At 50.9% G+C, this 24,449-nt stretch overlaps 2 protein-coding genes across 2 annotated transcripts in view; both read right to left on the bottom strand.

Annotated features, from left to right (window-relative positions):
• Positions 1-10,309: 10,309 nt before the first annotated feature.
• KCNA6 (potassium voltage-gated channel subfamily A member 6) lies at positions 10,310-11,896 on the bottom strand (the record flags this gene model as incomplete). Its single annotated transcript, XM_082666804.1, has 1 exon — positions 10,310-11,896. The coding sequence occupies one exon, from the start codon at positions 11,894-11,896 to the stop codon at positions 10,310-10,312; it is 1,587 nt and encodes a 528-aa protein (XP_082522930.1).
• Positions 11,897-11,923: 27 nt separating this feature from the next.
• GALNT8 (polypeptide N-acetylgalactosaminyltransferase 8) overlaps positions 11,924-24,449 on the bottom strand; it is a gene marked incomplete at both ends in the record, with an annotated part of 43,903 nt that continues 31,377 nt past the window's right edge. The window contains 2 exon segments of the mRNA XM_082665220.1: positions 11,924-12,030; positions 12,149-12,319. Coding sequence (XP_082521346.1) covers positions 11,924-12,030; positions 12,149-12,319 — 278 coding nt within the window.

Raw genomic sequence — 24,449 nt, 5'->3', positions numbered from 1 at the left:
GCACGGGGTACCCGTTCCATCTCTGATATTCCCACCTGCAGTGGAAATGCACACATAGGGAGATGTCTTCCTCCTACAAGGAGCCCAAGGCTGTGGGCACAGTGCAAGCGACAGGGGCCCCAGCCTCCGTGGGCACCTGGCAAGAGCACCCGGCCCTTCCAAAGGGACAGGACCAAGGAGACCAGACCTATTGTTTTCCAGAAGAAAACAGATATCCAGGTCTGCACGTGAAATCTCCCAACTTTTCTTGTATTTTGTTTTATTCTTTTATTCTTCCCACCTTTATGGAAATGTAATTGTCATGTCCAATATTTCTCAGTGTCTCATCATATTTGGCCCACACATTACCAGCGTAAGACATCTGGTCAGGAGTAACGTGCAGAGTCTCAGGTTAGGTGCTTTGTGACAGCTGTCTGGAATGCTGCACAGACATTTAGCATGACCCATCCTCTAAAGCAGAGAGCAGTCCTGCACGGGCCACAAGCTTTTTTCCCCCAGCACACCAGACTTTTGTCTCTTCCCAGAAATGCCAAACTGCCCTAAAGCAGCCGGCGAGCATCTGTCTGATTTATGGCTCAGCTACCACGGCCTCTGGAAACTTAGTTCTTCCTGCCCCTAGTCCTGTGATTTATAAGTGATCTGTAACCCAACAGTAACTTCTCTTTCTCCCCCAGGGCAACAAAAGGCAGAGAAGAGCCTAGAAGCGGATTTCTGTTTCCCAGGGCATCAGAAGTCAGCACTGCTGGGTAAGAGGCCAACCTTCTGTATTCCTTCCTTCCTCTATAAAATACAGAAGTCTCAAATAACCTCCAGCTTTCCTGGTTTCTAACCTAAGACAGTTTCCTGCAGCCCAGGCACTAAATTTAACAGAAAAAGTGAAGCCCTAAAAGGTTAAACTGCCCCCTGGAAAGTCAGGGGAGAGAGATGAAATTAAAACGCACGAATTCTATGTCCTCCTGGACAGCTCTGCGGAGGAGTTTGGTTGGGTAGGAAATGAATAAAGTTGTTTTTTTTTAATGTTTAAATAATCCTTAGGTTTCCATTTTCCATAGAAAAAGATACTTGCATTGGAGTCAGAAAACATTGAGCTCAGCTCTGCCCCGACTGCCTGTGTGACCATGGGTCAGTCACTCCTCTTGTCCACATCAGACCCCTCCTTCACGAAGGGGGGCATTTATGACCACTCCCAGCTCTCTCATCTGTCCATCTATGACCCTGGACACTGCTCTACCCAATATGCCAATGCTCATGGGATGGGGTTGAGTGAGACGCTGCATCGTATTTGGTTGGAAACCAACCAAAAAGATTACCGGTATATCCACCATATTCTTACAAGACATATTCAGATGACTTTCTCTATATTTAAGTGATGTCTTAAGTGTAATTTATTTAAAGAGATTCTGCTGTGAATCCTTTAGGAAAAGAGCCTTCTAGTTAAGCGTGCTACCCTGAGTCTATTTTTATGTCATATTTCATTTCAATGTTGGTTTCAGAGAACAAAACTGCAGTCAACTGGGACCCCCTGTCTTTGAGGTGCAGGTGGCTGGTCACCCCAGGTTGCTGGTCAGTGTCGCTGAGGCCCCCTAGGCTGCCTGGCAAAGGGGAGAACGGGGCTCTGCTGAGAGTGTCTGGCCTGCTAAACCCTTTCCCTTGCAACCTCACGACAACTAAGTGGGGCAAGTGGAATCTGCTTCCTTATTTTGCAGATGGCAAAGCAGAAGCTTGGAGAGGTTTAAACGAGGTGCAGCTAACAGACAGTGATTCAGACCCAAGTTCTCTGACCCCAAAAGCAAGGCAGCTCTGAATCCAGGATGGGGAAGGCAGTGTCGCATGGGACACTGTGGTGGCTGTGGGAATGAGCTGAGGGTGCATACGGCATTCTGGCCGGACTCAGGACCCCCAGTGCAGCAGCGGTCCTTCAGTCACAGTGGAAGCAAACAGAGACCCACAGGAGTCAGGGGAGCAGCGTCTTCCGACTCCGGGGTCTCCTGCCCTCTGCCTGAAAGGAAGAAAGGGTAGCTGGAAAACAGCCCAGGAATGTCAGCGGGTACCCCACCGGCAAAGGGGAAAGGGTGCAGTGGGACGTGAAAGAGGGATGCTGAGGGCGAGGACGGGGGAAGTGGGAGTTTGAAAGCCGCTAGAACAATGGATGAAAACTCTGAGCTGGGTCCAGCTTCTGGGTTCTGTCCCGAGGATTAACTGTGAGAGCCTGCATTTGTCCCAAGGAGGAGGACGTGAAGAAGTGTGTGAGGAAGGCTGCAGGAGAGTGACCCGCCGAGGTTGCTAAAACGTGAGGGGAGGAGAAGAGTGATGGAGTGAGGAAAGGCCCTCTAGAGAGATGCGGACGCAGCTCCGTGCCCTCAGAGCCCCAGAAAGAAAAGAGCATACGATGCTCGCTGGGTTTCCATCAAAAAGACAAGCTGGCACGTAAATGAAAGCCTATGGGGGACTTCCCTGGGAGTCCAGTGGTTAAGACTTCACGCTTCCAATGCAGGGGGCCCGGGTTCAATCCCTGGTCAGGGAACTAAGATCCCACATGTCGCACGGCGCGGCCAAAAAAACAACCAACCAACAACAAACAAACAAAAAACAGCCTATGTACACATTTAGGAACCACGAATTCATTCTCTCTTCTTGCTTAGTACCAATCAGACCCTCACTGCGTTCTGTTCATTACATCTCCCCTGAGGGCGATGGACCACAAGGAAGCCGGGTGCCCTTGAACCTGCCCTCTGCGCCTCAACTGTCTGATCTGCCAAAGAGGAAAGCAATGCCTAGCCTTCCCACTGCATTTGGTTGTTGAAGGATAACAGCATTGATCATAATACCAACCTCTGGGTCGTGCTCACATATGGCTGCCTATCACACTGTGGACATAGTGTCACATGGTGTCACAGATTACATAACATTGTACCTAAACTACCTCATCTAACCCTCAAAACAGCCCTGTGAGACTGGCCCCGTTGTGCCCCCATTTTACAGAGAGGGAAACTGAGGCACAGAAGGTTTCAGAACTTGGTCTACATCAGCCAGCAGGTGAGTGGCAGAGGTGGGATTTGAACCCAGACGATCTGGCTCCAGAGTCCAGGCTCCCAACCTCTGTTACACGACACGACGTCTGAAAGGACTGAACGTGTTCGAGATGCTTTTTTAAATGAATGGCGCCATTCTCATTCCTGTTAGGACCACTCCCACGGGAGAGGATGGATTCCCCGGTGGAGGCGGTACCACAGCCTCAGATCCACAACGTCACCGGACAGTGCCAGCCCCCGGGAAGAGAAAGAAGGCGTGGTCCCGGCCCCCGGCCCCTCCTGGCCACGGGACTGTCTTCCTTTTTTTTTTTTTTTTTTTCCAAAGCACAATGTCTCTGCTGCCAAGAGCGGGTTTGTCTGTCTCCTGGAAACCGCGGTTGTCAAGTCCTCGAAGCAAGAGCAAGCGTGTCAAAAATAGCAGGGCCGCAGACGGCGCGGCTGCAGCTCCTTTGACATGCTGGTTTCACTCTCGCCAAAGAGCCGGGGTCTGTCTGCGTTCCCTGCACCTGTGACAGAGGCTGCTTAAGGCTCCGGGATTTTTCTAGGGCCGGGCAAAGAGTGTCCGCCAGGCGCGGGACAGACGAAAGGAAAAGCCCCTCCACGGTAACAAGGGTGAGGTCGGAGGTGTGCTCAAAAAGGAGAAAAAATTGTCCCAGATAAACCATAATGGAAAAGAATATGAAAAAGAATATATATGCATAACTGACTCACTTTGCTGTGCAGCAGAAATGGACACAACATGGTAAAGCAACTCTACTTCAATAAAATCCACTTTAAAGAAATTGTCGTAAACCCCATCAGGGCTAGGCCCCCAATAGGTTAGGTGACAGCCAAGGTGCGACCAGTCTTGAGGGCACTGACTATGGTGTCTGCCTCTTCTTTCTCTCTTGTTCTGGGAACGAGCAGTCACTTGTTTTGGATAACCTTTCCCAAGGGCTCACTGAGAGGTCTCCACTCCTTCTTTAGGGAAGCAAGGGGATGAGGACCAAAGATAACTAATGAGGACCTGCTGCACAGCACAGGGAGCTCTACTCAGTACTCTGTGATGACCTATATGGGAAAAGAATCTAAAAAAAGAGTGGATCTATGTATATGTATAACTGATTCACTTCGCTGTACACCTGAAACTAACACAACATTGTAAATCAACTAGAAGCCAATAAAAATTTTTAAAAATACATGGGACCGGGCTTCCCTGGTGGCGCAGTGGTTGAGAGTCCGCCTGCCGATGCAGGGGACACGGGTTTGTGCCCCGGTCTGGGAAGATCCCACATGCCGCGGAGCGGCTGGGCCCGTGAGCCATGGCCGCTGAGCCTGTGCGTCCGGAGCCTGTGCTCCGCAACGGGAGAGGCCACAACAGTGAGAGGCCCACATACCACAAAAAAAAAAAAAAATATATATATATATATATATATATATGGGACCAAGGGGTGGTATGAATGCCTTTCTCTAGGAGTTCAGAGCAAAAGGAAGGGAAAGAAATGACCCTCTCCAACCCCACAAGGACCTCGAGCCCAGAACAGGAGAGCGGTTCATCGGGGAGACACGGTAACACGAGAACTAAGAGCCCATCTGTCCTCATCCCCAGTGGTCTGCATCCAGAGGTTCCCTTTCCCGAAAAGCCCTAGGCTCCAGTCTTATTGTGGTCCAAGAGAGCCGCGCACCCCGGGAAGCCCGGAGTCAAGTGGGATGGAGAGAGGAAATCTTTTGGTTTAAAGAATGGATTTCTTTTCCTTCCCTAAGTGACCTTGACAAGCTAGAATTAGACCAAACTTTGCTTCCCGGGGCAATAACGCACAGTCAAAGCCAATCAGAGCCGGCCCGGAGGTCCCAGCCAGATTGTCCCGGGAGGACGGTGTCCTCTGGAAATGTATCTTGGCATTTATGGAGAGATGCCGGGGGACAAAACACTGCCAAAAGCGAGGGCTCAGCCAGGGGAGAGAAGGCATGATAAACAGCAGGACCGGAAGGTGTCATGTGAGGAAAAGCAGGGCAGGGGCCGGGGGTCGTGGTGAAGGAAGGGATTGGCGAGCGAAAGGCAAGTAGGAGCAAGAGAGGAACGACAGGGACTTCCCGGGTGGGCCAGTGGCTAAGACTCCGCGCTCCCAACGCAGGGGGCCCGGGTTCGATCCCCGGTCAGTGAACTAGATCCCACATGCTGCAACTAAGACCTGGCTCCGCCAAATAAATAAATAAATATTTTTTTAAAAAAGAGAGAGAGAGCGAGGAATGACATCCGATGAGCGCTCTTGGAGGAGGACGAACTAAGGGAAGACTCTCACCCCTACTTCTTCTGTTTCCTGGAAGCACCACAGCCTGCGGGGCCCCAGCAGCAGCTGGAGGGTGGGGACCCGGCCAGGAGAAAAACACCTTGACTCCTGTGTAATTTCTTAAGGAATTCTGAGTTTCCAGGTACAGAGGTAAGGTGGCGGTTTCTGCCTTTGGTTCAGTACATGCTAACCAGGCTCTGTACGGACCAGGAATGGCTTGGCCTGTCTTCAGAGCCAAAAGAAAGGGGCATGTCAGTCCCACAAAGGTTTCATTGTCAAAATTCAGAACAAAAGAAAACAAACAGTTCTTGGCACTGGAAGGGAGGAGCAGGCAGCAACTGTATGAAAGTTCTAAAGTGTCCCCGTGTGGCAGAGAAAAAAAACTGTCATTCCATCCTGAATACGCAGGCTGGTCCATCTTTAAAGAGGCTTAACCTCTAGATTTATAAAACCAAAGCATCTCCCAGACAAGAGGTGAAACTCTGAGGTTATTAGTCTCACGTCACTTTTTTTTTGAACAATTCAGTGACTTTTTTGGGTTGCCTTATAGAGCTGTACAACTGTCACCACAATCCTCTATCAGAAAATGTCCCTTACCCTCCAAAAGCCGCCTGATATCCTGATGCAGGTGGGACTCAGCCTACACGACCTCCAGCAACGAGATGCACAAGCTTCCCTCTGGACCGGTTGGTGAATCTTAACCCATCATGCCAAGGAGTGTCCCCCGCACCTTGCACCACTGACATTTATGTCCTTTGCTTTTCTTCTGCCCTTCAGGGGACAAGAGAGACAGCTCTGAGACCCTTCGAGTGAATTAAGGGCAGTCAGAAGGTCGCCCTTGAATGAAGACTGTTTCTAGTCTAATTCCACGCTATGCCTTCCTCCTAAGCCCTCTTTTCTGTGTTTATTTCACTGTTTCCACTGTGCCATTGTCTTGAACCTTTCTGTAAGCTCCTTAAGGTTGGGGGACCCTGAGGTGAGCATAGTCCTGTGCTACACAAAGTATTTCTCTGAAATGTACTGCTATCAGGTTCCTTCTCTCTCTCTCTCCTTCTCTATTTTGTCCTTGCAGATTCAAGAAATTTTGTCCGAGACATATTCTAAACCCACAGCAATCTCCCCTTGCTCCAGAAGCTCGGGACTCTGCCCACAGAGGTGAGTACCCTAGGAAAGGATGCTGTACCCAGATGACAGGAAAAAGGGGGTCCTCCAGCTGGAGAACAACCTTCTGAGCAAACACCCTAGGTCACAGCCGTCCTAGAGTCCAACGAGCAACCTCAAGGGAAATGCCCAAGGTGCTCCCAGCCCCTGAGAATGTAAGAGAGAGACAGAGAGAAAGATACACAGAGGAGGAAGAAGAAGTTCAAACAGCAGATGGGGGAAAATCAGAGACGTGAGAACGAAACACAAGGCAGAGGAAGTGACACTGAATAGAAGAAGGAAGGGGAAAGTACAGAGAAAAGGGGGTGATTAGAAGGGGATGAGGCGGTACTTCCCTGGCGGTCCAGTGGGTAAGACTCTATGCTTCCAGGGCAGGAGGCCTGGGTTCAATTCCTGGTCAGGGAACTAGATCCCACACGCGTGCCGCAACGAAGACCCGGCGCGGCCAAAATAAATACAAAAATTATATATATATATATATATATATATATATATATATATATATATATATATATATATGAAGGGGATGAAGGAGGGAGGTACCAGTGTGGGAACAGAAACAGAGAAGGAGAGCAAAGTACATGCAGACAAAAACACACAGAGAGCGAGGTGGCCGCTGAGGAAAGGAAACCAAAGCCTCCCCCTCCCCCAGACACACCCTCTCCCGCCCTCCCTCTGGCCCTTCCCACCCCTGTTCTCATTTGGCCTGAAGGATATTCCCCAGCAGGAGAACCTACCTCGGGTGCCAAGACGGCCAGCTGTCCCCTTCTCTCCTGGGGCCGATCTGGCAGGAGTCACCTCCCACGTCTCAGCCGAGCTTCACAGATCCAGGAAGACCTCTGGGCGCTCCTGTGGGCCCGAGTCAGGAGTAACGATGACCTGAACCCCTCTGCTGGCAGCTGCGAAATCGCCACCCCAGCTGTCACAGCCACACCGGGCGCAGATTGTCGCGGCACTCAGGGAGCAAAATCCACGTCAAGAGGCTCAGAGTCAGAGGGGGTCACTTGGCAGAATCCTTCACAGGAACTAGGTCAGGTCACCGCCTCTCAGTTTTTCTTTGACATCTTAAGATGAACCACCTATGAGATTCCTCCCAAGAGCTAGACTGTTCCTTGGGAAGCAGAAGCATCATTTCTCTGTCTCTCTCAGCACTGGGAGGAGCCTCTCTCTGAGGACGTGAGTGCCCCGCAGTGCTATTATGGACTAAAACTAGTATGACCCTTGGCGAGGCCCAGCTTGACTACCTCGGGAGAAGCTAGTCCCCTCCAAGGCCATTTCAAAAACAGTAATATGGACATTGCTTTCACCGGCAGTTGCTTGGCATTCAAGTTTCTGAAGACTCAGGGGTGGGATGAGGCAGCTTCAGTGTCTGGGTGGGGAAGCCAGGAAGAAAGGTCCAGATAGGAAGCTTTGGGGACCCGCTTCCCCTTCATTTTCCGAAGGTCACGCATCCCTGTCCTAGCCCTACCAGCCCCTAAAGCCATATGTGAGAGGCGTCCCCCTTTCAGAAGCTGGGAATACGTAGTCTCCTGTTCTCCCTGGCTGCCCAAATCAGAAGATAGAGAGAACAGTCTGGAAGGTTGCTACGGCAACCAGAGTCCCTGGAGAGCCCAGCTCTCCATAAACCCTTTACTTTCGGGCATGCTCTGACTTGAAAAGGAAGTGGTGATGAGGATGACACACACACACATACAGAGACACATGCATACGTGTTCCAACATTACCCTCGCCGGGAGCATCGCTTTTGCCTCTGCGTGGGCCTCCTCTTTCCCCCGAATTGCCAGGAGTAATATTCCAGAAGACATTTGGAAACCTGGCATTCTATGGGCTCAGAGCAAGTGTCTGAATCATGAGCATCTCCTCCTGCATTTCAGGTTTGGAGAAGCCAAGCTCCCAATCAGGATGATGGTGTCTGGCCCCAAAAGGATCCCACTGGATCGCTCCAAAGAGAGCATCCTCCTGGCCAAAAGGTAAGAAGAAAGACCAAGACCCAGTCTGAGAGGCTAGGGAGGGATTTAAAGAGCTAATGGCCCAGAATGGCCTGTGTATGGGCTCTGGATCCAAGGCAGGAACTCTCAGGGGAGGCCTTGCCTGTGGGGGATGGGGAAACGTGGTAATGAACTAGAAACCATTACGGAAGTTCACACATTTGCATAGCGTCATCCCCAGCCTCCCAGATGAGTTCACAGGCCGTCCCCCATGAGGTGGGGGTGGGGGGAAGACATGAATGTTCCCATTGAATGGGTGGGGAGACTGAGGCACAAAGAGGGACTGTGGCACCCAAGTTACCCTGTAAAGTGTGGCAACATCCGGACAGTGTCTCTCAAGAAAACCCTCAAGAGGCCGTCCCTCATAAGTTTGCTCTTTGAGAAAAGATTTTTTTAAAAATTCTTATCAAGGAGCCATAAAGCCTAGTTTATAAAATTAAAAACTCATTAACAGTCCTTCCGGTTTCTGAACTGTACCCAGGAGAGCTCAGAACAGTGCATCACAGTTGATCAAGGCAACAAATGAATGACGATGTGATGAGGGGACAGAAACAGGGGTTCACAACGGAAGAAGATGACTTGGTCTAAGTGGCACCTTACCGGTGGGAGCTGTGGGCTGCAGCTCCAGGGCCAGAGCAGGAGAATGTTTGCTTGACTCAGCAAAAGCCTCTAACAGTGAGGCTGTCAGCAAAGGAATAATGCTTCTTCCTTACTCTAAACCACCTGTCTCATTGCCCACGAAATGGAAAGGAGAAACAAAAAGCCCACGCTAGCATCCAATGTGTGCTGCTACCTGTCTGTGGGTTTAGGCTGGAGTCTGCTTTAGAAAGCCTTCAACAGCAATCCTAAGTCAGACTCCCAGGAAGAAGGGTGGAGGACTAGAGAGGGTCGGGGGAAGCGAGGGAGAGAAATCTGCTGTCTGCAGAAGACTCCTCTGCCCCCCTAGACGGTACTGTCTCCGTGGCGCCTCTCTTCTGATGAGCGGTCAAGCCAGGTGCTTGATTATATCCGGCCATTTCTCCCAGCTCTGTGGGTTCCCCTTTGCCAGTTCCTCTGCACAGGAAGAGTATTTGGCTCTGAGAAGGAGCCTTCCTGGAAGATCGAGAGGGTCAAGGGATCAGAGTGGGGAGAACGAGGTGCAGACCAAAGACTGATGTGTCTACCGTGCCAGCTCGCACCTGGAAGAATCCATTGGCCCCTTTGGTCCAGGACTGACTCTCACATCCTCCAAATGGCCCAGTGTAATTGTAGTTTCTCTAATTCCATCCAAGATTAGAGATGTATAGCGTAGTATCAGGCTGGGCAGCTGAAGGCTCTCCCAGGGGTCCTCTTCAGGATGAGCAGCCGGTGTTACAGGGCGCTGGAGGAAAACAAAGGAGGAGTACTGTTTCTGTCCACCCGTTTCTGCCAGTGACCACGTGGCCAGAAGCTAAGACTGGTGCATGCCCCAAAGCCACAGATGCTAAGGAGAAAAAGGACCCAGGTGTGCCTGGTTTCCATCTTGTCAACATCGCTCTTCCTAGAGATATTACAAGTCCCAGACATGAAAAATCAGAGTCTTGAGGGACGAAGGTCAGATGGAAATCTCATCCATGTGACAGAAGATGGGCACGAATGGGTGGCACCGTTAGAGTTTGGAAAATGCCACTTAGATGGAGAAACCTTGGATGCTGCAGGGGTCAAGTAACAAGATTGAGAGTCCAGGTGTGTGGTCCTGGCGCCAGCCACTGGGTGTGGGGGGGGGGGGGGAGTCAGGAAGTCACCTGGAGCTGGGGTGCGAGTAGTGGAGAATGACAAGGAGCCCTAAGGGATTGTTTGTCCAGTGTCCTTCCTTCCGTGCAGGCCCGGCCTGCATCCGTCAAACTTCGGTGAGCATCCTCTTCTCTGCATATGCCCGATGTGGAGTGGGAAAGTAGCTGGGTCTCCGCTCCCGGGTGGCCTCCGAGAATTCAGGCTTGCCAAGTCCGTTGTCGGCTGCCTTCAGGTCCGGGGCAGGCTGCCCGCAAGTGACGTGGGTGTACTGGCCTTGTTCTTCCTGCTCGGTCTCCCGGTGGTAGAAGTAGTTGAAGTTGGAGACGATGACGGGCACGGGCAGGGCGATGGTGAGGACCCCGGCGATGGCACACAGCGAGCCCACGATCTTGCCCCCCACCGTCATGGGGTACATGTCCCCGTAACCTACTGTGGTCATGGTGACCACGGCCCACCAGAAGGCATCCGGGATGCTGGGAAAGAGCGAATCGTCATCGTCGGCCTCTGCGAAGTAGACGGCGCTGGAGAAGAGGATGACTCCGATGAACAGGAAGAAGATGAGCAGACCCAGCTCCCGCATGGACGCCTGCAGGGTCTTGCCCAGGATCTGCAGCCCCTTGGAGTGGCGGGACAGCTTGAAGATGCGGAACACCCGGACCAGGCGGATCACTCTGAGGATGGCCAGGGACATGGCCTGCTGCCCGTTCTGGCCGCCGCCTCCACTGGCGGACTGCTGTCCCTGCTGCTGCACCAGCTCGGTGCCCAGGGTGATGAAGTAGGGGAAGATGGCCACCAAGTCGATGATGTTCATGATGTTGCGGAAGAAGGCTGGCTTGCTGGGGCAGGCGGAGAAGCGCACCAGCAGCTCGAAGGTGAACCAGACAATGCACAGCGTCTCCACCAGAAAAAAGGGGTCGGTGAAGAAGGAGCCCCCAAGGGTACTTAGTGGGGATGAGCCCCCTGCCACCATTCCCCCCGCGGTGATGCCAGGATGAAACGTATAGGAATCGTCTTCATCCTCCTCTTCCTCCTGGCTGCCCCTGGACACCGGGGAGACACCACCACCATTGCTTCCACCTCGACCATCTGCGCGGAACTGCGGCAGCGTCTCCAGACAAAAGATGACGATGGAGATGAGGATGACCAGCACCGAGACGATGGCGATGCCCCGGGCGGGCCCCGAGCTCTCCGGGTACTCGAAGAGCAGCCACACCTGGCGCTGGAAGGGCTGGGAGGGCAGTGGCTTCTCGTCCACGCCACCCTCGGGCAGGCAGCCCTCGTCCTCGCGGAAGGCAGCCAGGGCCTCGTCCCCGAGCTGGTAGAAGCGGATCTCCTCCAGGAAGATGTCCAGCGGCACGTTGACCGGCCTCCGCAGCCGGCCCCCCGACTGGTAGTAGTAGAGGATGGCGTCGAAGCTGGGCCGGTTGCGGTCGAAGAAGTACTCGTTCCTCAGCGGGTCGAAGAAGCGGACACGGCGGCCGGGGTCCCCCAGGAGCGTGTCGGGGAACAGCGACAGGGTGCGCAGCTGCGTCTCGAAGCGCAGCCCGGAGATGTTGATGACCAGCCGCTCGCTACTACAGCAGCCGCCGCCGCCGCCGCCGGCCTCCGGGAAGTCTCCGGCATCCTGTTGCTCCCCCTCCGGCCCACGGGCCTCCCCCGGCGCCGCCAACGTAAGGGATTTCTCCGATCGCATGTCCCCTCCGCGGTGCGCTCCCCGCCACTAGGACGGCGCCCACGACACGACCTCCCGGGCGCGGCGCCGCCTCCCAGCTCTCGGCGGCGCCTTCTTTTCGGGGTGGGGCTCGCGGTACGACCGACGTCGGGTCCCTAAGCCCCGAAGCCCTGGTCTTCACCGGGCTAGGTCTGGGGAGGTGACCTGGGCGCGGAGGGTTCGGCTCCGCGCCCCCAGTTATCCGCGCCTGATGCTAGATACAGCTTGTGGTACCTGGAACCGCAGCCTGGCGCGTGTGCAGCTGGACGCCAGGAAAGAAGCGTGGCTTCGCGCCCCCGCCCTCCCCAGACTGGGCTCCGGGACGCGGGGGTCCGCCCTCCAGACCGGTCAGCACGTCCCAGCTCCCGCGGCGCTCCTCCAGCAGCTCCAGACCCCCGGCCGCCGCTGGGACCCGAGCGCCAGATGCGCCTCCCTCCGGCTCGGCCAAGACGCCTGGCGGGGCTCGGCCTCCGCCCTACGGCCACCGCGGGCTCCACTGGCCAAGGTCGCCGTTCCCGCCGCCGCGGCCGCCACCGCCTCCCTCCGAGCCGCGCCGCTGGCCTGCGAGAGGGCCCTGGGGCCGCCCCGGCGCCGGGGCGCGCGGACCCACCTCCCCGCCCTTGTGCCTTCGCTGCAGCCGCGGCAGCTGCAGCGGCTCGGCTCTCCGCTCTGCCCTTCCTTCCCAACACACTCTCTCCAAGTGACGTGGCAGGCCCCGCCTGCTGCCCCCTCCCACCCCACTCGCGCATCACACCCCTTGCCCGGCCAGGGGCCGCGCGAGCCAGGGCGCGGCGAGCGGACGCACCCTCACCTCTCCAGTAATCTTTCCCGCGCTCTCCTGGCACGCCTCTCCCTCCCTCACGTCCACATCCACGGCCCTCTAAACAGGCGCAGGTACCCTCATGCCACACCCCCCCGCCCCGGCAAGTCGCTCTTCTCTTTTCGGTTTAGGGAGCTGACCTGCGCAGTGCATCTCATCAATAAGAAAACACCCCTCACCGCCCCCCCCCGCGCCCCATGGCACAGAGTTCTGTGCCTCCACTCACCCAGAAATTTAATGAAAGAAATCAAATTATATTTTGTCCTTCTGTATTTACGAAGACCTATTTGCCAGCTTCTCCAATCTCTACTTAAAAAAAAAAAAAAAATTGAGGAAGCATGTTTTGATGTCTTGAGAGCTTCCAATTTAAATTGTACTCCAATGTCAGTCCCCAGAGAATCCCATACCTCCGTTTGCAAACCCGGGAGGGCGAGGCCGCCATTCTCCCAGGATTGCAGGGAAAAGGGTAGGAAGTCGCTGGTTGCCTTTTCCAACAGAAGTTTTCTAAGGGAGTCCTGGGAGTTTGGGCAGCAGCCCCAGTGAAGAAAGAACCAGAAGATGGTGGCATCTCAGAGGTAGCATAGCCCAGGGAAGTGCATCCTGGAATTCATAATCTCCCAGCCTCCCTGGGAAGGAATCCGGAGTGAATGAGAAAAGGGGGAAGAGGGGAGTGGAAAGGGCATGTTGATTAAACTAACAGCTGCACTTCCTGAGCACTTAACATGTACCGGCCACCTTCCAGGTGCTTCACCTGCACCACCTCTCTCCCTCTTCACAATCCTACGGGAAAGATGGCCTCTGCTCCTCAGTACTGTTACAACGAAGACCCACCTGGCAGTATTTGGGTAGGGACCCAAGTTTGCTGTAGAGACTCTTCCCCTAACTCTCCAGGAGGGAGAAGGTAAGAATGGTTTTCCATCCATTTCTACCAGAGGCCCTATCGTCTTCCATCGCTGGATCACACAGGTTGGGGTCTGCTGGGGGAGCTATGGTCTGATCTTTTCACACTGCCACTGCCAGGTAGGGTTGATGTTTGCTTCTCTTGCTTCATTTTCCCCCTTTTGGGGTGGCTGTGGACAAAACAGGTTGCTGACGATCAGAAGGTGTTCGTGTGTAGCTTCTTGTGCTCTTAGATCATTGGTAAGAGCTCATGGACAGTACCGATGGAAATGATACATAAAGGTACTCTCAAACGACAAGATTCCTGCGAGAGTTCTTTGTATAGCATGGAGTGTTTTAAAACCACAGTGATTCACTCCCAGCGCGGTGGGGGCGGGGGGTGGGGGGGAGGAGGGAACTAAGTGTCCTGGATGTTTAGGGCAGAGGTCAAGTGGTGAGTGGGTAGGAGACAGGCTGCCACATCACCGCTTCACTCTCCAGTCTGGTCCCTCACCAGACCTGCAGGGCAATCGTTCTTCCGCTTCTTTTCTTTGCTTATCCAGTCCATTTCCACTCCCTCCTCTCAGCTTGCATGTTTCAGTGAATGGCGAGAGAGCAAGTGTACCCAGTCACTCGGTCAATATTTTTCCTATTCACAGGCTCTGTAATTAATCAATTTAAACTTTGCACTATTAAGTTGCTCCGTTAAAAAAAAAAAGAAATATTTTAAGGAAAGAAAGGGAACCTAAAAAACCTATAGGTTTTTAAAGAACCTATTTCTTAAAAAAAGAAATATTTTAAGGAAAGAAAGAGAACCTACACATACGCTGTGTTATATGATATAAGTATATCATATATTATATGATATACTTGTATCATATAACATAAGTATTATATAACATAGAAGATACTCTTTTTTACCCATGGCCAATTATCTGTAATTCTTTTCCGGGTGGTAAATTGACTCACTCATGATCCCTTTTGTCGTCTTTGGTGGTCAGTTTTTACAGTGAAATATCCATTCGCATGTTTGTTTTCATCATTGCCATTTTTATCCACGAGGTTATCAACTAGGTCAGTAACTCTTCCAAACAAATCTTGGAGAAACGTGGGAAGGAACCTGCATTCTGCCAGGAGGGTGCACAGTCTAACGTGGTGGAAGGAATAGCCCTTTGAATACCACTTGGGTTAAGGCTGCCAAGCTACAGGCAGAGCTGATGCTCCGTGGTTACTTTGACATGCACCCCACAAGGCTCTGCCCCAAGACAGGTTTCACTGTGCACGAGGAGTTTCCCCTGGAGGGAAAACCCATTAGCAAGTTCATGAATCAGAGTTCTGTTTTTAGTTCTTTTGTGAAAGAGACTCCTTTCTTAGCTTTAGAAAAGCCCTTTTTTCTAGATCTTTCCTCTCAAGCAAATATTAAGGGTGAGTAAGATCACACCTTTGGAAGTGCCAGTTCCTGTGTGAAGGAAGCATAACCCCATCCACAGACGGCAACGCCACCTCCAGTGACCGGCGAACGCTTCCCCGGAGTTCACTGAGCCCCAATTTCATGAAACCGTAGGCTTTTCTAATTGTATCTAAAACCACACATTTTCGTTAATGGTAGGAACCATTCATTTATTTAACAAGCTTTCATTGAGAAGCTCCTGGCTGCCCACCATGTGCCAGGTGCTGGGGATTTAGAAGTGATCTGGACAGCCCACCCGCTCTTATGAGCTTACATTTTCGTGCAATAAGTACGTGACGTTCTAGATAGAAAATGTTAACAGTAAACAATAAAGAAGATATTTACATATTGTAGTAAATGCTCTGATGAAAATAAATGGGATGCTGAGTCAGAAATGAACCTGGGGATTCTGCTTTGAAGAGGGTGGTTGGGAAATTTCCCTCTGAAGAGGTAATATTTCAACTGAGAAGTCCAAGATGAGAATAAGCCAGACTTGCTAGAAGCAGGGAAGAGCATTCCGGGCAGACAAGTTCAAAAGCTCTGAGCTAGACAGGTCATGGGTGTTCAAGATGATAACAAAAGCCATGTGCTGGGAGGAGAATGGGCAGCAGGGAGAGATGTACAAGATGAGGCTGAAGAAGGAGCGAGGGGTAGGTCTTACAGGGGGCGGTGTTCAGGTGTTATCTTAGGATGTTGGTTGGGAAGCCAATGACGGTTCTCAGGAGGAGAAGAGACATGACATGATTTACATAGAGGCTGTGGGGGAATGAATTACAAAGCCACAAAAGAAACAATCGGGGGACCAGGAAATTGCAGTGATTTGGGGAAAAGATGATGGTGACTTGGACTAGAGAAAAGGTAGGGTGTATAGAGATACAGAGGGAGGGGGTGGGGTTGGGGAGATGTTTAGGAGATAGAATTAGCAGGAACTGGTGACGGATAGGACATGAGAAGTAAACAGTGGATGCCAGGTTTGGGATTTGAGCAACCAGGTGTGTTGGTGGTACCATTTATTGAGAAGGGGAAGATGAGAGACTAAACAGCTTGGGATCAATCAAGACCCATGTCGTTTTTAGACGTATTCACTTGGAGAGGCAAATGACACATGTGGACGAAGACGTCAAGGAGGCGCTTGTTTATCCACGTCTAGAATATGGTAGAGAAATGTATGATTTACGAATTTAAAATATTTAGAAGTATTTAAACCCCTGGCATTAACGTCTCCTAGAGAAACAGAATATGAACGATGAAGAGAAACGTAATCAGGACCAAGTCCTTCACAGCAGTCTACAAGTTACCATTCAAGTTCAGGAAGAAGAGGAACCAGCAAAGAAGACCAAGGGGTTTTCAGTGGAAAGGAAAGGAAACCAAGAGAAAGGATTGCCCTGGAAACCAACAACTAGGACCAGACCCCAGGGGTCCCATCCTCCCACACCCATGCAGACCTTCCAGCTGAAAACATATCTACGTCAAATTAGGAGCGCATGGTGGGAATAAAATGGTACCAATAGGGAGGAACCACCTAAAAATGGACGTATGTGCCAAGATGAGCAGATAAAATATGGCAGATAATTTGACAACCATTTACATTTTTATCTTTGCCTTAACATGTACTTACCCCAGGTATATAAATGATCGTTCTCCTCGATTTCACAGGTTTCTTTGATGCCATTTTCTACTTTGCTCTGTGTATGCGTGTATGTGCTTATCATCACCCCAGGAATAAGATCCTTGAAGTTTTCCTTTGGGGAGACTTAGCCTTGTTTCTCTGAGTAATCTCTGCGAATGGTCCTTCTCACTGCCCTGTCTCTCACAGACACCTGTGGAAGGAAGGAATGGTAAGTGGTCAGCTTCCTCCGTTCCTACCTGTGCACAAGTATGTATGGATACACACATCCTCCCTAAGAAGAATCACTCCCCTCTCTAGGTTTCCACTGCAGATGGTTTGGGAAAGGGATGATGAGTCAGACCATGTGTCTCATGACCATTTCCCTCCCTCTGGGCTTTCCCTGGGACTCAAGTGACAAGGGGAAGGACAAATGTAAACACGTATCTTGTAGATAAGCATCAGTTATAATTAGCTGCTTAGCCAGTTTTTGATGATGATGATGATGATGATTGTGATGGTGATGAACTCAGCTACAAAGTGTGATGGAGATAATGATGCTCCAGGATCCACTAGAGGAAAATCTAACAGATTTCAGTTGAGTGAAGCTGTATATTGGGAAAAGAATGCATTAGACATCTGTGTCTTGCAAATCATCAGCCCTAGGAAATGACTAACCGTGCCAAAACATAAATCTATAAAGAACGCTTGGGACTTCTCTGGTGGTCCAGTGGTAAAAAATTCACCTTCCAATGCAGGGGACCGGGGTTTGATCCCCGGTTGGGGAGCTAAGATCCCACGTGCCACGGGGCAACTAAGCCCGTGTGCCACAACTACTGAGCTCATGAGCCTCAAGGAGAGAGCCCACATGCTGCAAACTACAGAGCCCACCTGCCCTGGAGCCCACACACCACAACTAGAGAGAGAAAACCCGCACACCACAACTAGAGAGAAGCCCGCGAGCTGCAAAGGAAGATCCCACATGTCGCAGCTAAGACCCGACGCAGCCAAAAAAAAAGAAGAAGAAAGAATGTTTTACCAGTCAAGGAGGATCCAAGAGCACATGTTAGTATTACAGGTTTGCAGCTGCTTCTTCATCCCATTTCCCTACTGTGGCATCATTAGTGCTATTTTCCAAATGTCTCCAGCTCTCTCCCTTTCAGGAAGGTGGGGAACTGTACACTCTAGCTCAATTGTGGTTGGACCAGTCCAGTAGTTCTAACCCATGAGTTGTAAGCAGAAGTGATGCGTGTCATTTCTGGACCCAAATATTTAAAGCCTCTAGAGCTTTCTTTATCCCAGCCACAATGGCCATAATCACCCATGATGGTGGCTGCCCTGGCAGAGTGAGGTGGGTTCCAGAGTGAGGTGACGTGGGATAGGACCCCCAGACAAAGGAACAGGAACGTAGCACGAGTAAGAAAAAAATCTTCTGTCGTTCTAATTCTCTGATACTTGGGGATGGATTTGTTACCGTGGCATAATCTAGTCTATCCAAACTGATCCACAATGATACCCAGAATCGAGAAGGTGCTATAACCAAAAGCTAAAATTTGTGTCATTGGTTCAGGGGCCAGATAATGGGCAGTAAAGACACTTTATTGGAGGCTGTTATGGACTATTTATGTCCTGAGTGGCAAAATATTTGAAAAATTGTTGCCTGTGATAACTTAGAAGGCAGATAGCGTACCTAAAAACAGACACATCCATGAAGAGGTTAGAAAACAGACTGTTAGTATCACAGGGTGGCTACCATTGGCAAGCAGAGCTGAAATGGACAAGAGAGAGTCCGGAAATGTGGGGCTCTTCAGGGCTGGCAGAGGCAACAGCTGCTATTCCCAATCAGATGTAAACAAAAATTGAAAGACCTCTGTGGCAGAAGGGCTGATCAGGACTCAGCCTTGCTTCGTGGAACAACTCTATCGTAGAGCAGTCATGCCCATTGTTAATACCTCTGAAGGAAATAAGCTGTTTTACAAAAACCTAATTAAAGTTGTGGCTTCCAAAAACATTATTATTTGAATTAAACAAAGTGGCTTGTGGGGAGGGGAAGAAACTAGCGATGTGTAACCTCCCACAGAAAACTAATAGGCTCAAATTATCCACTGTTAGGTTGATCTCAGGAAGAACCATGGGTGTGGTTACTGACTAGGGGCACAGAGAGCTGCCTGGACAGATAGAAGAAAGTCTAAGATGATTTACATCGGTCATACAGCCAAAGGAACCACGACCTGGACTAGACCATTCAGGACTGTTCAAGACTTGAAACAACTCTTAGGCCCCTAAATTTTGTGCGTGTGTGTGTGCGGCACGCGGGCCTCTCACTGCTGTGACCTCTCCTGTTGCGGAGCACAGGCTCCGGACGCGCAGGCTCAGCGGCCATGGCTCACGGGCCCAGCCGCTCCGCGGCATGTGGGATCTTCCCGGACCGGGGCACAAACCCGTGTCCCCTGCATCGGCAGGCGGACTCTCAACCACTGCGCCACCAGGGAAGCCCAGGCCCCTCAATTTTTATGGTCAGGAAGCAGACAGAGAAACCTGCTCAGTCCCCAAGAAACATATCACCTGCAATGCCCATCTCAGACAGGACCAAGGAAGATGACAGAGAAAAAGGGTGTTCCAGAAGGAGAAGCCAGGGGATAGAGAACAGTGAGCTGGGAATCCCTCCCAAGCAGCCACATGAGGTCCTAATTCTGCTAAGTGGAGTTCAGAACCACAGCAGTCCAGTGATGGCCGCACTGCTTCCATCTCTCCCCCTTCTGAACGGGAATATTTATTAAGGTTATCTTATTCCAAATCAACCCTTGTCCATCGCGTTGTGAGAGAGGGAAAGTTAACATGTCTTTGGTTCTCTGAGTTTCTGAACTAGGAGGTCCACGTCTGTAACTGATGTGGAGACCAGAACATGTCCCCCTGAACACAAAGACCTGCTACCCGCCGCTGAGGTCCTAGACTTTGAGCTTGGTACCTGGAATGGATAGGACTTTCGTGTTGTCTCCCTTAGAGAGTGAGTAAGTGTATTTTGCCTGTGAGGGTCAAACATTTTACGATCAGGAGGGCAGACGATAGTAGGCATTGTTGCTATTTACCGAATATTTCCATCTCTCTACCTTCTGAGCACATGGTAGGTTTGTGCCCTTCCTGGTCCACGTACGGCGGGCCAGAGTCACGTGACTAGCTCCAGCTGATGCGTTGTGACACGTGTCACATCTGGCCTGCAGCGCTGAGTTTCCCAAACTCTTTTCCTCTGCCATAACGCTCCACAGCACTTGCGAGAGTGGCCGCTTCATCAACCTAGGGCCGCCAAGAATGCCAGTGAAGAATGTGTAAATAATCCTTCAATAGAACCCACTGAGAGGTCTGGGATGTTTGTTACTACAGCTTAACCTAGCCTCTCCTGACTGATACACCTGCTTGTTTCCCTGCTTGGAGATACATACAACAGAGGTCATTAATGTTCTATTTTCTATGGCCACAAGAAAAACATTGAACATAAATCATGAAATTCATTTCAAAAGCTTAATTTTGGTCAACTCTTTTGTTTTTATTGTTGGTTACTTCTCCCCCCACCATATCACGCTGCAGAGGGTATACTCAGAAAAGATAGAGAAAATATTTTCTGGCCTCTTCCACCACTGGAGTGAAGTACAAGTTCATGAAGAGATGGATCTGGAAACTTTGACACAGTTGAAGAAATTGTATCTCTTGTTGATTCTGCTCACTGCGGACTCCGTGAAGTAAAGAAATTCTCTTAGGTCTGACGACAAATGAAAGGACTTTATGGTTATAAGAAAAATAAAGCCCAGGATACAGTTTGTGATGTAAGCTTAAGGCAAAGGAAGTTCAATTCTTTGCATCAAAACAGAAGTAAAATGGTTTTCCGTCTCCCCCCAGGGTCAGGAATTGCAGGAACCTAAAAAGGAAGAAATTGCAAATTCCCTGGCGGTCCAGTGGTTAGGACTCGGCCCTTTCACTGCCGAGGGCACAGATTCGATCCCTGGTGGGGGAACTAAGATTCCACAAGCTACTTGGGGATCTAAGATTCCACAAGTCGCGTGGCATGGCCAAAAATTTTTAAAGAAAGAAAGAAAGGAACACAACATTGTAAAGCAATTGTACTCCAATAAAGATGTTTTTAAAAAAGGAAGAAATGAAGAAAGGAGAGAAAGGAAGAAAGAAAGAAAGAAAGAAAGAAAGAAAGAAAGAAAGAAAGAAAGAAAGAAAGAAAGAAAGAAAGAAAGAAAGAAAGAAAGAAAGAAAGAAAGAAAGAAAGAAAGAAAGAAAGAAAGAAAGGGAGAGAGAAGGAGGGAGGAAAGGAGGGAAGAAAAAGAAAAGAAAAAAATAAAAAGGAAGAAATTAGAGAAGGTTGTCTGTCGAGTAGGACAGGTCCCCAAAACAAGTGGGCAGGCAAGGTCTCAAAGGCCTTGTGAGGTAGCCTGTCGGATGCAGGAAATGGAGCTGGCAAGTCTAATGTGCACTTTTAGGCTGTTTTCTCTTCTGGGCTTGGCTTCCCGTTCCAGTCTTGGAGAATGAAGGGGCTGCTTTGGAAGAAAAGATGGGGGACATTAGGGAGGCGTCTACAGAAGGAGGAGACCCCACTAGCATCCCCCGCTCCCCTTTCCCCTTTGGATGCAAATAGACAGACAGGAGCAGTAGGGTGAGGCTGGGGCAGCCTTGTGCCTGGTCCTTTCCAAAGCGTTTATGCTTCCCTCCCCCCAAGCACACTGCAAACAGAGAGCCACTGTCCCTTGCCCAGTGAGTCTAAGCTGGATGTAGCGGGGCCTCCAAGGTGCTGCTTCCCTTCCTGAGGAGCTAAGAGTGTGATTTTCATGTTCTGGTTCTTCTGCTTTCCCGATGGAATGAAATAGCTGGGGCTAAATAATGCAACATTCCCAGTTCACCGATGGTAGCGTCTCTCTTTTTTTAACTACAGCCTCTACTTCGTTCTGAAGAACAAATTATGTTTTATGGCCTTTTATAAAATATTCATCCTTCATACCAGTGCTCTCGGTGGCTCAGGAAGCCTGGAAATGGCCTGGGGTGAGGAGGACCTCATTTCCCCCAAGACACAATTCCCAGAGGCAGGCGGGCTCCGACCACAGGGGCCACTATGCTGGCCGCCAGGTTGGGAGCAAGGATTCCAGCATCCTGCTCCACAGAGCTGGACTTTCAGGACACCTGGAAGTTGGGGGCCTCGGGGGCTGGAGGGGAGGAGGGTGAAAGGGAATCGTGCTGCTCTTCCTGGTGTCCCCACGCTTCGTGCCTGCCTTCTGAAGATGCTGGAGGTTCACCAATCATCACACGATTCCTTCTCCGCACCCTCTTTTCTGAAATGCATGTGTTGCTGCCCCCCAGGCCCGGGTCCAGGACAGCAGCAAGGGGGCCAGAGTCCAGAGGAAGGGAGGCGGCAGTGCCCGGAGGGTGTGGTCGGGGTGCAGGGGGGAAGAGGGAGAGGTGACAGCTGTTTTCTCTCCATGTACGTTTCCCATCCAAGTGACCAAGGGACACGGGTTCATAATAACATGAATAACGCCCTCAGTTGATCGTGGTGCCTTACAGTGTGCAAAGGAATGTCACATCCAGAGCCTTGAGCACTGAAGTTGGAGTTGGGGAGCCTGACTTCCAGGCCTGGGGTGTCCAGTGATCAGCCCACATGACTGCACTTCCCTGGGCCTTGGTTTCCTCACTTGCACAGTGAGGGTTTATACAAGAGGACTCTGGGGTCTAAGGTAAATTATAATCCTGGTTCTGCAACGCTCAGACTCTGGATGTGTGCCCCTAACCCTAGGTTGGTACCATTTCAGAGGGTCTCCAGGCATCTGCCAATCTAGGTAGAAAGAACCCCATTTTCTCCAAAAGCAACAGCATGAGCAACTCCCGAGTAGAGCGGTTTTCCAACGCTGGTCTCACACGGCTACCCCAGGTGTCACCCACCAGACCTTTCCCACGGCAGAGCGAGGAGTGGGTTCTAGGCACCCCTTCCCGCCGGCCCAAGACCTGATTCTTGGAGGTGATGCCCAGGAGGACGTGTGTCGCCAGCTGCAGGGACACGGCCACAGAGGCAGCAAGAGGATACACACACCCTCATCACCCAGATGCCACTTGCCCCCATCTTCGCACGCATCCCTGCACCACTGCCTATGGAGGCATGCTCATCTGAGGATAAGGTGAAGGACCTTACACTAACAGCCCAAATCTGGAGAGGTGAAAATTACAGGAGAGGACATTTCCAATGGATTTGTCATCACAAAGTCTCAAAGTACTCTGTGTCTCTCATTTATCCCAAAACCTATCCAACTGAAAAGCGCAAATTAGCTAACGCGCACATTTTCTATTAGCCAAGGCAACCGTATAGATAAGAACCTGCGCATCCTGGGCTCCTCAAGCTGTATTAGCTGCTAAATAGATAGAATTCTCCCCTCAGTCCAGGGTGACCTGAGCAGAATCTATGAGTGGGGAGAGGACAAGACGGCAGCTCCTTGGGAGGGCTGTCTCTGTGCTGACTCATCTTGTTTTCATCACTTGCTGCCCCGGCCATGCATACTGGTGACCTGAGAGGTAGTCATTCATCCGCTTAACAAATAATCATTGATCAGCTTCTGTGTACCAGGTACTGTGTTAGGTACTGGGTATAGAGTGTTGAATGAAACAGGCCTGACTGTGACCCTGACCCCCAGGACAGTCTATCTAATGGGGGGGGGGGCAAAGTATATACATACAGACATGAGTATATAGACATATGCGCACACACACATGTATTTAGAGACAGACTCCTCAAGCAGCCCTAGCTGTTTCGGGATTCAGCCATTCAAACCATTCCAGCTGAGACCCCAGACATCACGGAGCAGATAACAGGACATCCCTGCTGCAACTTCTCTGAGTTCCCGAGCCCCAGAACTGTGAGCTGTAATGATACCAAAGTGATATTGGAAGACAGTAGGTGTCGGGTAACTTGTCTTGCAGCAAGAGATAACCGAACCCCTCGGAGAAGCCATGTGACCTGCAGAGAGTATCTCAGCTAAGAAGTTTTACAGTGGAGGTTCCAACCCAGCTGAGCTGTGAGGACAGACCACCTCCTGGGAAGTGAGTGGGATGGTAGAGCTCAGAGGAGCCCAGAACTTTCCTGAATGCAGAGTTAACCCTCTGCACTTGCTCTTCACACACACATATACACCCACACCCACATACACACATATACACACACACAAACACACATATACACACACCCATACACACACACACACATATACATACACACTTATACACACACCCATACACACATACACTCACACACACACACATATACACACATATACACACACCCATACACACACACACATACACTCTCTCTCTCTCTCTCTCTCACACACACACACACACACACACACACACACACACCTGGGCATCGTATTTCACTATCTCGTCACCAGAAGGGAATCCTTACAGGAAAAGGACAGGCATGAAGTCTCTCATTTAGGGAGAAAGCATCAGCTTAGCTAATCCGAGTCAGCAGACTTTCGGAATCCGGGTCTGGCTGATGTAGGCCACACTCTAGCCACGCTCTGCGGCACAGAGAAACCAGACATAAGGTTCCAATTTGAATTCCATTTCCATGAAAAACACGTCCAGCCGAATCCTCCCAAAGCCAGGAAGGGGCCCTGCACTAGGGAAGAGCCCCGCATCCTTACAAAACAGGTCGAAAACAAGGAGATGGAGAATGGGGAATGGGGGGCAGGCGGGGGGCGGGCTTCACGCTGTCTCGATGTCGTCGGCTCAGGAA

Source organism: Grampus griseus, assembly GCF_964374135.1.
Source record: "Grampus griseus genome assembly, chromosome: 11".
In the NCBI taxonomy this organism is placed as follows: Eukaryota; Metazoa; Chordata; class Mammalia; order Artiodactyla; family Delphinidae; genus Grampus; species Grampus griseus.
The sequence above is the reverse complement of the archived record's forward strand: the minus strand, read 5'-3'. Positions and strand labels throughout refer to the sequence as shown.